The sequence below is a fragment of the Lutjanus erythropterus genome, chromosome 16 (assembly GCF_056507025.1).
Source record: "Lutjanus erythropterus isolate fLutEry1 chromosome 16, fLutEry1.hap2, whole genome shotgun sequence".
NCBI classification, from domain to species: domain Eukaryota; kingdom Metazoa; phylum Chordata; class Actinopteri; order Lutjaniformes; family Lutjanidae; genus Lutjanus; species Lutjanus erythropterus.
Genome location: NC_139332.1, coordinates 35,404,954 through 35,417,854, shown reverse-complemented (window position 1 = coordinate 35,417,854; position 12,901 = coordinate 35,404,954). Strand labels below are relative to the sequence as shown.

The following is a 12,901-nucleotide window of genomic DNA, read 5'->3' as shown; positions in this document are numbered from 1 at the left end:
ATACTGTAGTTTTCTTTCCACAGATGGTTTTTGTGTCATAATGTCTCCTGTTAGATGATCAGCTGTTAATATAAAAAATAACCTGTAACTCCGCTCATCAACACTGCTGCTGTATCCTCATCATATCACATGGCTTCTTCTTCATGGCTACAAACTGATGTTTTATGTATTGGTGTAAATATGTAAATATGTACTAACATTCCTCTGAGTTTAAGGTTCTGTTTATAAAATAAATGGGGTTTATTATATCAGTTATATATTGTATTATTATGAGCAGAAAATCTGATTTATTATCAATGAAACGTGCTGTTGAATCTGCATGGATTTATGATACGTGGTGATGGTTTTCATTTTATTGGGAAATATTTTCTTTTTAAAAATTTTAAAATGTATGCCAGTGGACCTACACGCCTGGAAGTGTGACATAAAGCTGTCGAATATTTCTGTATTTGTATGTTTATACCAATAAATACTCTTTTATTGTTCAGACTCTCCTCCTCCTCCTCCTCCTCCTCCTCCTCCTCCTCTGGTTCTTCCTCCTCCCTCCTTCATATACAAGCTGCCGTGTCCCTCTTTTGTCTCATTTCACTGAACTCAGGAGACGCCTGGAGGTGAAATCAGACTAAATTAAATTTCAGTGGATAACAGATCATTTCTCTCGAGAGGAAGAAGCTTTTTTTTCCTTGTCTTCCTGTTTTGTTGTCCCCAGCTCAACCTCTGGACTGGTCTTCAGCACCATGGACAGCGCCTTGGACAGCCTGGACGCTGCTGCTTTCTTACAGATCTGGCAACATTTCGACGTCGATGGTAAGAACAGTTTTAATGACTCTGATGTCAAAGTTTTGGTCAGTTTATTCAGTGTATAAACTAAGTAATTAATATGATTTAATGGACCTTTAATTATGTCACAAGCAGCTGTGGGTTCATAGCGGACATGTAACGGATGGTGTAATAATTTTGCCAATAATAATACAAATGTATGTTATCAAATAACATGAAATATGTATATTTTATCTGGCCACATTATTGAAAACCTTATACACATGTTAAATACCGTATAAATGAGAAATAAGTAAATATAGGCTGCGTTAACAGGCCGTCTAATTGTTTTTATCTTCTCTCATCTGGAAAATTATTTAGTACATTTTAGCCTGCTTCATAAATGAGACAAAAATAAGTTAATTTAGGAGGAATTAACAGACTGGTGTTTTTTCCTCTCACCAGTAAAACAATATAGCATTTTAAATCTTAATTTTGCAGAGTTTTTCCCACAGCCTTCTTTTTTAAATCTGTCGACCCAGATAAAATCTTCCTGTGACCCACCTGTGGGTCCCGGCCCAGTCTGTAGGAGTGACTGCTGTAGAGGATGCAGGATTATTATTTTCAACCCTCTGTGAGGAACATTTCATAATATTATCCTACATTGTCAGTTGCCTCTGTTAATAATAATGTAAAAAAAATTATTTAACAGTTCATATTTAAAGCTACTGCAATGTACTTTCATGTTGTGTTGATTTTGGAGCCCCCTGTGGACAAAAGCGGTACTGTTTCCACCATAATACCATACATAAATAAAATTATCAAAATTAAAATATCTTTTGTTTCGTTGCATCTGATTTCGAGGAAAATCCGACCTGGTAGCAGACATTAAAAATGACTATATAGAAATCAGGTGGAAGTAATTAATAACAAGTACTCAGATTACTGTAATTAAGTAGTTTTTTTGGGTACTTGTGCTTTGAGGAGTAGATTTTCAAGTCTGTCCTTTTACTCGTACTTAAGTATGCATTACATTATGTAATCAACTTAGTTACTTTTTAATATCATAATTGAGTGCTGAGTACAAGTGGAATCATTTCAGTAGCCAATCAGGTGATCTGATCACAAACAGGCCGATTAAATATGCATTGATGGATACTAAATCAGTATTCATGGCTGTAACTGCACCTCATTTAACATTATTTTGTCTGGTGGAGACATTTGTTGAATAAGGAACTTAACCTTACACTTAATATGAGAAAAAAAGACAAGTCCAAATTATGAACGATTAATAGATCTTTAGAATTTACAACTATCAGCTAAAGAAAATACACAAAATCTGCATTTCCCTATTAATAATGCATTAAACAACAACACTTTCACTCTGAGTAGTTATTGAAACAAACTCCAGCTTTAAAGTAGAAATCAGTAATATATTTACCGATTTACTGACTCATTTACTCATAAATAAGTTGAAATACTCGCTTTTCTGACAACAACGCTGCAGTCGTCGTGTCCTACTGTTACAGGGTGGAGCTGTAGAGTTCAAATTATAACAGTTAAATGGAGCAGTGTGTTAACGGAGTCTGACAGGCAGCTGCTCAGAGGCAAAACAACTGGTGTGGGATTTTTTTTTACATTATTATTTTATTTTCTATTATTTAAAAAACAAAACTTTCTAATTTCACAAAAATAAAACCTTCTCCTCCCGTTACACTTTGATCAGCAGCAGTTTGGATAAGATTTGACAAGAAGTCTGGTTGTGTTTTTAGATAACGGTTACATCGAAGGAAAAGAGCTGGACACCTTCTTTAAACACCTGCTGGGAAAAGCCGGGATGAAGGTAAACAGATAAAACATTTATTGTAAAAAAATGTATTTAACCTTCAGCCTTTTATTTCCAGTGTCCTCACATCGATCTGTATCTACATGCATTCCTCTCTGTCATAGTGTTTGATTCATGATTCAAAGTCAGAAAGTGTTAAAATGTGCTGAAAGTGACTTAAAAACAATCACTGAGGGATTTTTTTAATGTTAACAGATGACACACAGCTTAAGTAGAGAGGAAATCACTGTTAAATTAAAGTGACAGCTGGAGTCCATCTTGTTTTCAGAGGGAGGAGATAACTGAAGACAGAATCAGAAGACTGAGAGAAAGATTCATGTCTTCTCATGACGCTGCAGCTGACGGACGTCTGAAGATAGAAGAGGTACAGTTAAATAAAAAAAAGACAAACCCGTCCAAAATCTCTGATTCCAGCTTCTCAGATGTCGATGTTTTCTGGTCTCTTTAGTCCTCTGTGACAACAAACTGAATATCTTTTGGTTTCGGGCAAAAAGACACACGTCATCTTTTTATTTCATCATAAATTTAATTTCATAAACGTGTCATTGTCAGTCAGCTGGCTAGTTTTCAACTGATATCCTTTGACAAGATGTTTTGAAAAGTATAAAATGATCAGATTCGCAGAACAAAGACAACAGGACACCATAAAGACAACAACAAGAGCAACAAGTAAACAAGAAATCTCAAGACAGAACACAAGTCATGTAGAGCAACAAGAAGCAGAACATCAGAACAAGAACAAGAACACAGAAACGACAAACAACAGGAAGCAACAGCACACAGCTGAGCAGCACATGCAGACATGCAGAGCAGTCAGAGAAAGCAGACATAAAGAGAACAAAACAGTCATTTTGTTGATCTCGATGATTTTAAAAGATGCAGGTTAGAAAAAATGTCATTTTTACATCATTCTCATTTAAATTGAAAAACACATTATGACGTGTTATTTTTTTCAGGGATCTGAACTAAACAAAGACTTATTTTGAAGTCTAGAGAATAATGTGTCGGTCATGACTCCTCTGCAGCAGCACAGTATTTCATCTAAAATGGTATTTTGACACATATTAGCTTTTAACAAATATAGCACATCCTGTGATTGGAAAATTGCAGTAAACTAAATTGCGTCATAAGCATGACAGGAAGTAGAGTGATTTGTGACCTCTGTGTGATGCTGAGGTGATTTATTTCTGATCGTACTTGTGTCATCTTCATTTTCAGAACATGGAGCAGGAAAATCTTGTTTTTTGTTAATTTAATAGAAAATTTCACATAAGACACTTCTGCCGTTTACAGATTTGCCTTTTATGATTGTGAATTAAAACTGATGTATCATGTTAAAGAGAATAAATAAGACTGAGTTCTTACAGTAGATGTAAATATTGTTTGTTTTTTTCAGCTGGCCACCATGATGCTGCCGGAGGACGAGAACTTCCTGCTTCTGTTTCGCAGGGAGACGCCGCTGGACAACAGCGTGGAGTTCATGAGGGTGAGGGTCAAAGGTCGAGAAGACGTGAATGTAGGAGGACAATCAATAGGGTGTTTGAAATGAAGTAAAACTACATGATGATAAAGGTCTGATGCTTTTCTTTATCAATGTGACGACAGTCACATGAGCTGACTCATTAAATTTGCTGAGAAAGATTCCTACATGCACAAAAGAAATATTATGAAATAATATCTGTTGATTAACTTTTTCCAGTTTGGATTTTGAAAGAACTGTATCTTTATCTTGTCTTTATTATATTTCCGTTGATTCTTGCGTGTGTCTGTGTAGATCTGGAGGAACTATGACACCGACAGCAGCGGCTACATCTCAGCGATTGAGCTCAAGGTAATTTTAGACGGGCACGAAGCAGAGCTGACACGCAGACAAGAAAACTATTCTGATTCACTCTGTCCTCAGGTCCTCAGGACAGAGAATAATTCAATCACAGTGCAGATCTGGACCCTGGATGTGATGATGGTTGTGTTATTGCCACAAGTTTGAAATATGAACGTATGTTTATAGTCAAGATATCAAATTAATATCAAATTTCAATGGTGTAAACTGATTTCTTCTTTTTTTGTTTGTTTGCCTTTTTAGAACTTTTTTTTATATATATTTAAGAGTCAGTTGATTGAAAATTCAGTGAAATAATAATAAATAATAATACTTATCACAGAAAATGAAAATGTCAGTGTTTGTTTTGTCTGCTAGTGTGGAAAAGAGGAATTGGTCAGGTTGTTGGTGTAATTATGCAGCTCATAGGAGTGAGACGTACCTGGAATAAAGTTGAATTTACACACAGGAGCTTCAATAAAAAGGCCACAACATTCAGAGTGTGTTAACTGCCATAACCAGCTGTTTATTAAAGGGACAGTTTGGGTCTTTTGAAGTGAGGTTGTATGAGGTCAGTGTATTACTGCTGCAGCACTCACTGCTTTACCTTCCTGTCAGACACCTATTTCTGACAGGAAAGTGTTGATATACAAGTCAAATATCACTCTGTCCAAAGCCACCAAACTCCTTTGGCAAAATCAGTAATTTTACGTCACGGAACGCAGGAGTTGTCGGTCTACTGCTGCCTCGATCGGTTAGTTTGTTTGTGTTCTTGTGTGACTTTGGAGTTTTAAAGGGTTAGTTCAGATTCACCAAAGTCACACAAGAACACAAACAAATTAACCCGTCAATCTGAAACTCCTGTGAACTGTGAGGTAAAATTACTGTTTTTGTCTAAGGAGTTTGGTTGGTGTAGAGAGAGTGATATTTGTCATATATAACAGCAGTTTCCCATCAGAAAATTCGGTCTGACAGCAAGGTGCAGTGGTGAAAATATTCTATGTATAGCTTACATTTAGTAAAATTGATTTCCTTCCTGCACTGTCACTGCATACTTCATACAACCACACTTGAAAAAATCTGAACTGGCGACCTGAACAGTGAATCTGATCAGTGCCATCGCCTATTTTTGGCCGTTTCAGTTGTGTCTCCCTGCTGTGTCTCTTTTGTCCCTTCAGGGCTTCCTCCACGACCTCTTCCTCCAGCACAGGAAGTCCATCACCCCGGACAAACTGGAGGCGTACACTGACACCATGGTAACAGGCAGCTGGTCACATGTCAGCGCTGCTCTGCCTCCTTCTTGTTATTAACAAAGTTTTAACTCCATTCTTATTTGTTTCTTCTGTAGATGAAGATGTTTGACAAAAACAGGGACGGCAGACTGGATCTAAACGACCTGGCCAGGTACTGTTGACCTGTGTCAATAAGATAAGAAATAATTTTAGGCCATCTGGCATCTTTTACAATGACATTTTTATTTATTCTGTCTGTCTTGTTGTCTGAAGAATCTTGGCCCTGAAAGAAAACTTCTTACTGAAGTTTAAAATGGACGTAAGTTTATTTAGATGTTTTTATTTCAATTTTTTGTTGAATCTCTACAACAAAAAAAACTTACACACTCATTCCACCACCTCAATCTTTCTCTTTGTGGATTATCTTAATATCTTGTATAAATATCTAATGTTTCATTATTTTTACACGCTGTATTTGGTGTCAGGCCTGCAGTCAGGAGGACAGGAAGAGAGACTTTGAGAAGATATTTGCTCACTATGATGTTGTAAGTTTGAATTTAGGCTTTTCTTTGAAGTTGAGTTTTGTTCTTGTTTCCTGCTAATTGTGACTTGTGTTAAGAGACTGCTCACAGTGTGTGTGTGTGTGTGTGTGTGTGTGTGTGTGTGTTTAGAGTAAGACAGGAGCGCTGGAAGGCCCTGAAGTGGATGGATTTGTCAAAGACATGATGGAGCTGGTGAAGGTAAAACACTTCATATTTATGAATATACTCCTGTTACATGATTTCTGATACACTGACCAATATTTAATCGATCAGATATCTGATAACTTCTCTCCAGTATAATGGGACTAAATGATGCTCAGCTTATGGAACTAAAAGTGCCAAAAAATATGTTTGAAAAACTCAACAGCAGTGTCTCTTTCTAGAAATCATGACATGTTTACTGATTTTCACAGACCACAACGCTGACTTATATTTGAGACTGAGTTTGTATTATATTTTACTTTCAGTACAAGAATCAAACATATTTTGTTCCTGTTCATTTCCTATCATTTGTTTTTTGTTTTGTTTGGGGTTTTTTTTTTTTGTACTGTTCTGTATTTTTGAGTGCTTAATAAAATTATTAAGCACTCAAAAATACAGAACATTTTTTCAAATAAGCCTTTTTTGTGTTTTAATTGTGCAAAATAAAATAAAATAAAACGAAAAACTGAAAATCTGAGAATCAGAAATACTTTACTAATCCACAGGGGAAGAATTGAAAATATATGTAAGCATGGAGAATTATAAGAATAGAAAACTAGCAATAGGTAAAAAAAAAAAAAAAAAAGAAAGAAAAGAAAAAGTAATGTAAAGGGGCATGTGCCTTATCTACAATATTTAACAGCAATATATAAATCTAAAACTGCAATATATGGAAAATAAACAATGAATAGAAACACAAGAATGGATTTAAATTCTGTACCATAAGGGACAGAATCAAGCTGCAATCTTTATTTCAGTTTTATTTATTGAGAGTTTCAAGGTATACATGAAACAGTATATAATAATAATATAGATGATGATGATGATGGTGATGATGATGATGATGATGATGATGATGGCAGTCCTAACAATAAAAATAATAGCAGCAATAATATTAGCAGAAATAAAAAAAACTGCAAGTATTAAAAGGAAAGAAGAAAAATATAAGTTAGGTAAGAAAGGATGTAATGACGATACATAATGAAAAAAACAAGTACAAAACAAATAGATAAAAAATAAATAAAAATTACTAAATAAAGATAAATAAATAATAGTAAATAGTATTATAGCTTCTGTCAGGGGTGAAATATGTCCAGGAAACTAAAATTATGTGTCTGTGTCTTTCTGACAGTTTTAGCATTAAACACAGAATGAGTCACTTTACTCTTCCTGTCCCTTCACTGTGAGACATTCCTCGACCTTTGACCTCTGTGTTAACTCTCCCTGACCTCCGTCCCTCTCGTCTCCTTCAGCCCAGCATCAGCGGCACAGACCTGGACAAGTTCAGGAAAGCCCTGATGGGTCACTGCGACATCAACAGAGACGGAAAGATCCAGAAGAACGAGCTGGCTCTCTGCCTCGGCCTCAAACTCAGCTAGCGTCGCTTTTCTTCTCACTCTTCTTCTTTTCTCTCTTTAATGTGCATCTTTCACTCTGTCCTCCTTCCTCCTCCCGTGATCCTCATTTCTGCAAGTATATCTTCTCCCTCTGTGGCTCCCAAGACCAATAAATCTACACATTTTATGCTCAGCACACTTAATTCCCATAATTTTATATATTTTTCTGCACTAAAATTCTGAGCAGAGGTTGAAATAATGTGTTTTAAATGTGGATTCATGATTTAAATGTAGCTTTGTGTTCTGAGATTTAAAAAGAAATCTATCTGGTGTTTATATGACTGCATGGCTCGTTGCTTCTTTGTAATGTGGTTACATATGAAACTGTTTGCATGGCTTTATTGTGAAACCAGTAACATGAATGATGGTTAATAAAATCTGTTTAATCTTTAGTCTGCTGTGTCTTTCTTCTCTGAGACAATATGAGAGGGGAAATTAATCACAAACAACAAGACAGGAACCAAAGTCTGCCAGTAGAATCAGGAGACCAACTGTAATTTTGTATTTACATGTTTTTATTTACTGTAGGAAGAAGTTCATGAGACCTGAATGAACCTCCCACGCCATTATCTTCAAGTATGATTGGCTATTTGTCCAGAGAGAGGCGGGGCCTTAATTTGAACCAACTGTTTGATGTTTTTTTTTTTTTTTAAATGTGCATTGTTTTCATTTTTAATTAGATTATTTTATTTTATGGATCATTCTACAACACAGGGTTGTATAATGAGATGTTAGTGTTTTTTGTTTTTCTGAGTAATATAAAGTGAAGTTAAATCTAACGCAAATGACTGATTAACTATAAATACATTTATTAGAAATGGTAAACCCCTGCAGAAATCAGTGCCTCACTTGGGCCACCAGTCTGGATACGGATACGATTCCTGCTGTGAAGAGACGTAAATACTGAATATTCACTGCATTACACTGACTTTAGATCAGTATCGTAAAGGGCTGAAAGTGAGTTAAAAATGTCACACATAATATTCACATACAACAACAACAAAAAAACATATTGCACTAAGTTTATTTAGAATTAAACGTAACAAAGTTAATTTGAACAATTTAAAAAAAATACTCATGAAAAGCTGTATGAACTCTATTTAAAGTAAGTATAAAGTGGCTCTTCAGGCCTTGTTAAACAGAGCAGGAGACCCCACAGCACCTCAGTGAAAAAATACAAAATGCAAACTGCAGCTGTATCTAATATGTAATTGGCAGCAACATCCCTATATAACTTTTTTTTTTTTTTATCTCACATAAACAACCAACTGAGCGTATATTTTCTCATGCACAACAAAACACAGAGTTTGAAACTCTGTATTAAAATAAACTTTACAAATTTTTAAAATGCTAGAGTTTGTCATTTCATGGTTTTGTTTTCAGATAAAGTCATAAATAAGACTTCAAACAAGTCTTTTGGTGGTTTTCCAGTTACAGTATCTTTCTGAAGAAATAGTCCATATGAAAAGGGTTGTATTTATGTTCATTTTCAATTCATTGTGCACCACAAATAAAATTAAATGTGTGTTTGTGGATGTGGAAATATCCTCAAATTCAACTTTAATGTGCCTCAAGGGAAATTTGTCCAACACAGTTCTGAATACAAAACACAAAAAATACAAAACACATAATATGTTAAACAAATACTTTTTTATCCACACAAACTTACATAAAACAATGTTCATCAATAACAGCAAACACACGAGTGAGAGACTGAGTAGTTCTCAGCTGAGAGAAGGTGAATGTGGCCCATTAGCTGAAGTACAAACACCTGTCCAGGTACCGGAGCTGAGATCTCCCACCTGATTCTCATCACCTCATCACACTGAGAGGCTCAGGCACCAACGCTTAAAAGGAGCCACTGAGGGAGCAGCAGTCAGGAAGCTGAAACGATAGTTTCTCAGTTTGTTGTTTGTCTACTAGCAGCACGAGTTGGACAGACTGCTTGGCTTCAGCTTTAAAAGATGGCTTCTGGATTTTGTGTGAGGTAAGATGACTTTTCCCTGTTTTGGCAAATTTATCACTCTACTAACCTGCTTTTGTTTCACTGAGGTTTTCTTATTTTTCAGGGTGCTGTTGCTCTCACTGTTAGCATTTGGGCATCATGCTAAGGGTAAGAATTAATGCTACACAGACTGCATCTTATTTTAGTAATGTTTTCTCTAACCTCAAATGTTTTCTGTCCAGCACTCAGCTACAGAAGTGGAGGTTACAACTTCCCGAGGAGCTCCAAACCTGCTTCAGCTCCTTCCAGTTATGAGAGCTCTGCACAGCCTGGAGGTCCTGTGGGTGGTTATGAACCCAGACATGCTGAAAGTGCCTCATCTGAGTACCTGAGTCCTACTGCTGCCCCTGGTGCAGAAAGTTTCAGTGGTTCTTATGGTAGGCAAGTAGATGGTTACAGTCCAGAGGGAAGTGTTTCTGCTTACAGGCCTGACTCCCTGCCTGAGAAACCAAGACAAAACCCACAGAAGCCAGATTATCAGCCTAACCCAAATGTAGATGGTGTCTTTCAAACCAAAGCTGGAATGTGGGACTTTGCTCTCCCAGAGAGTGGAAATGAATTTGAGTCGGGTATTGCTTCAAGTTATGGAATTGAGATGCATTCTGGGCCCAGCTACCCATCCAAGCCCCAGCCCCAGCAGCCTAGCTACCCGTCCAAGCCCCAGCCTCGGCCCCAGCAGCCTGGCTACCCGTCCAAGCCCCAGCCTCAGCCCCGGCCCCAGAAGCCTGGCTACCCGCCCCAGCCTCAGCCCCGGCCCCAGCAGCCTGGCTACCCGCCCCAGCCTCAGCCCCGGCCCCAGCAGCCTGGCTACCCGTCCAAGCCCCAGCCCCAGCCCCAGCCTCAGCCCCGGCCCCAGCAGCCTGGCTACCCGTCCAAGCCCCAGCCCCAGCCTCAGCCCCGGCCCCAGCAGCCTGGCTACCCGTCCAAGCCCCAGCCTCAGCCCCGGCCCCAGCAGCCTGGCTACCCGTCCAAGCCCCAGCCCCAGCCCCAGCCTCAGCCCCGGCCCCAGCAGCCTGGCTACCCGTCCAAGCCCCAGCCCCAGCCTCAGCCCCGGCCCCAGCAGCCTGGCTACCCGTCCAAGCCCCAGCCCCAGCCTCAGCCCCGGCCCCAGCAGCCTGGCTACCCGTCCAAGCCCCAGCCCCAGCCTCAGCCTCAGCCCCGGCCCCAGCAGCCTGGCTACCCGTCCAAGCCCCAGCCCCAGCCTCAGCCCCGGCCCCAGCAGCCTGGCTACCCGTCCAAGCCCCAGCCCCAGCCTCAGCCCCGGCCCCAGCAGCCTGGCTACCCGTCCAAGCCCCAGCCCCAGCCTCAGCCCCGGCCCCAGCAGCCTGGCTACCCGTCCAAGCCTCAGCCCCAGCAGCCTAGCTACCTGTCCAAGTCCCAGCCTCAGCCCCAGACCCCTAGCTACCCACCCCAGCCACAGCCCCCTAGCTACCCGTCCAAGCCCCAGCAGCCTAGCTACCCGTCCAAGCCTCAGCCCCAGCCCCAGCAGCCTAGCTACCCGTCCAAGCCCCAGCAGCCTAGCTACAGGCCCCAGCAGCCTAGCTACCCATCCAAGCCTCAGCCTCGGCCCCAGCAGCCTAGCTACCCGTCCAAGCCTCAGCCTCGGCCCCAGCCCCCTAGCTACCCGTCCAAGCCCCAGCCTCGGCCCCAGACCCCTAGCTACCTGCCCCAGCCTCAGCCCCCTAGCTACCCATCCAAGTCCCAGCCTCAGCCCCGGCCCCAGCAGCCTAGCTACCCGTCCAAGCCCCAGCCTCAGCCCCAGCAGCCTAGCTACAGGCCCCAGCAGCCTAGCTACCCGTCCAAGCCCCAGCCTCAGCCCCAGCAGCCTAGCTACAGGCCCCAGCAGCCTAGCTACCCGTCCAAGCCCCAGCCCCAGCAGCCTAGCTACCCGTCCAAGCCCCAGCCCCAGCAGCCTAGCTACCCGTCCAAGCCCCAGCCCCAGCAGCCTAGCTACCCGTCCAAGCCCCAGCCCCAGCAGCCTAGCTACCCGTCCAAGCCCCAGCAGCCTAGCTACCCGTCCAAGCCCCAGCAGCCTAGCTACCCGTCCAAGCCCCAGCCCCAGCAGCCTAGCTACCCGTCCAAGCCCCAGCCCCAGCAGCCTAGCTACCCGTCCAAGCCCCAGCCCCAGCAGCCTAGCTACCCGTCCAAGCCCCAGCCCCAGCAGCCTAGCTACCCGTCCAAGCCCCAGCCTCAGCCCCAGCAGCCTAGCTACCCGTCCAAGCCCCAGCCTCAGCCCCAGCAGCCTAGCTACCCGTCCAAGCCTCAGCCCCAGCAGCCTAGCTACCCGTCCAAGCCTCAGCCCCAGCAGCCTAGCTACCCGTCCAAGCCCCAGCCTCAGCCCCAGCAGCCTAGCTACAGGCCCCAGCAGCCTAGCTACCCGTCCAAGCCCCAGCCCCAGCAGCCTAGCTACCCGTCCAAGCCCCAGCCCCAGCAGCCTAGCTACCCGTCCAAGCCCCAGCCTCAGCAGCCTAGCTACCCGTCCAAGCCCCAGCCTCAGCAGCCTAGCTACCCGTCCAAGCCCCAGCCCCAGCCCCAGCAGCCTAGCTCTGGTGTGCCTCAAACTAAAGCTGGCATGTGGGACTTTAAACTTCCGCAGGAAGAAGTTGCTCCAAGAGGTTATGGACGCCTTCCAATGGCTCCAGTGCACCATAACAGGTGGCAGCAGCAACTGGTACCTGCATACAATGGGTTTCATCAACCTTAGGTAAGTTCACTTTCTCATCATGAGCATGAATCATTAATGTGGAAAATGTTCAAACTGACTAAAATGGTGTTTGTGTTCTCAGGTTCCTGACTGTTTCCTGGAAGCTGTATGTCCTGGCATCAACTTTTGTGAAATTCAATAAAGCATGTTAAACTTTACTCCCTGTTTATGGCTCATTCAAAACTTCCAAGACTGTTTGAGCAACACTCCTGCAGTCTTTAAACGTGTTCTGTACTACAGATCAGATTAATTCTGGGGTACTTGGTTGAGTTATATTGTATAAAGCTAGTTACTACAGTTGTACCAGCTTGGGTTTTTTTTTTAAACCATCCTCCAAATGTCTTAAACTTAAAACCCATTTGGATTGTTTAATGCTCCTAGCTCTGAGTGTTTGGG

The 12,901-nt window shown here is 41.6% G+C and overlaps 2 protein-coding genes across 3 annotated transcripts; both read left to right on the top strand.

Annotated features, from left to right (window-relative positions):
* The first annotated feature begins 682 nt into the window (after positions 1-682).
* LOC146313542 (secretagogin-like) lies at positions 683-8,188 on the top strand. Of its 2 annotated transcripts, XM_084739114.1 has the most exons (11): positions 683-807; positions 2,532-2,602; positions 2,874-2,969; positions 4,002-4,091; positions 4,380-4,436; positions 5,603-5,680; positions 5,773-5,828; positions 5,930-5,975; positions 6,142-6,201; positions 6,328-6,396; positions 7,653-8,188. In XM_084739114.1, exons 1-11 carry the CDS (start codon positions 738-740, stop codon positions 7,776-7,778), a joined length of 819 nt encoding a protein of 272 aa, XP_084595240.1. In that variant the 5' UTR covers positions 683-737; the 3' UTR covers positions 7,779-8,188. The 2 variants fall into 2 exon arrangements, with proteins under 2 accessions (XP_084595240.1, XP_084595241.1); XM_084739115.1 differs by lacking the exon at positions 5,603-5,680.
* A 425-nt stretch (positions 8,189-8,613) lies between these two features.
* LOC146313541 (uncharacterized) lies at positions 8,614-12,658 on the top strand. The gene is made up of 3 exons (XM_084739491.1): positions 8,614-8,692; positions 9,984-12,505; positions 12,588-12,658. Exons 1-2 carry the CDS (start codon positions 8,614-8,616, stop codon positions 12,503-12,505), a joined length of 2,601 nt encoding a protein of 866 aa, XP_084595617.1. The 3' UTR covers positions 12,588-12,658.
* Positions 12,659-12,901: the final 243 nt, after the last annotated feature.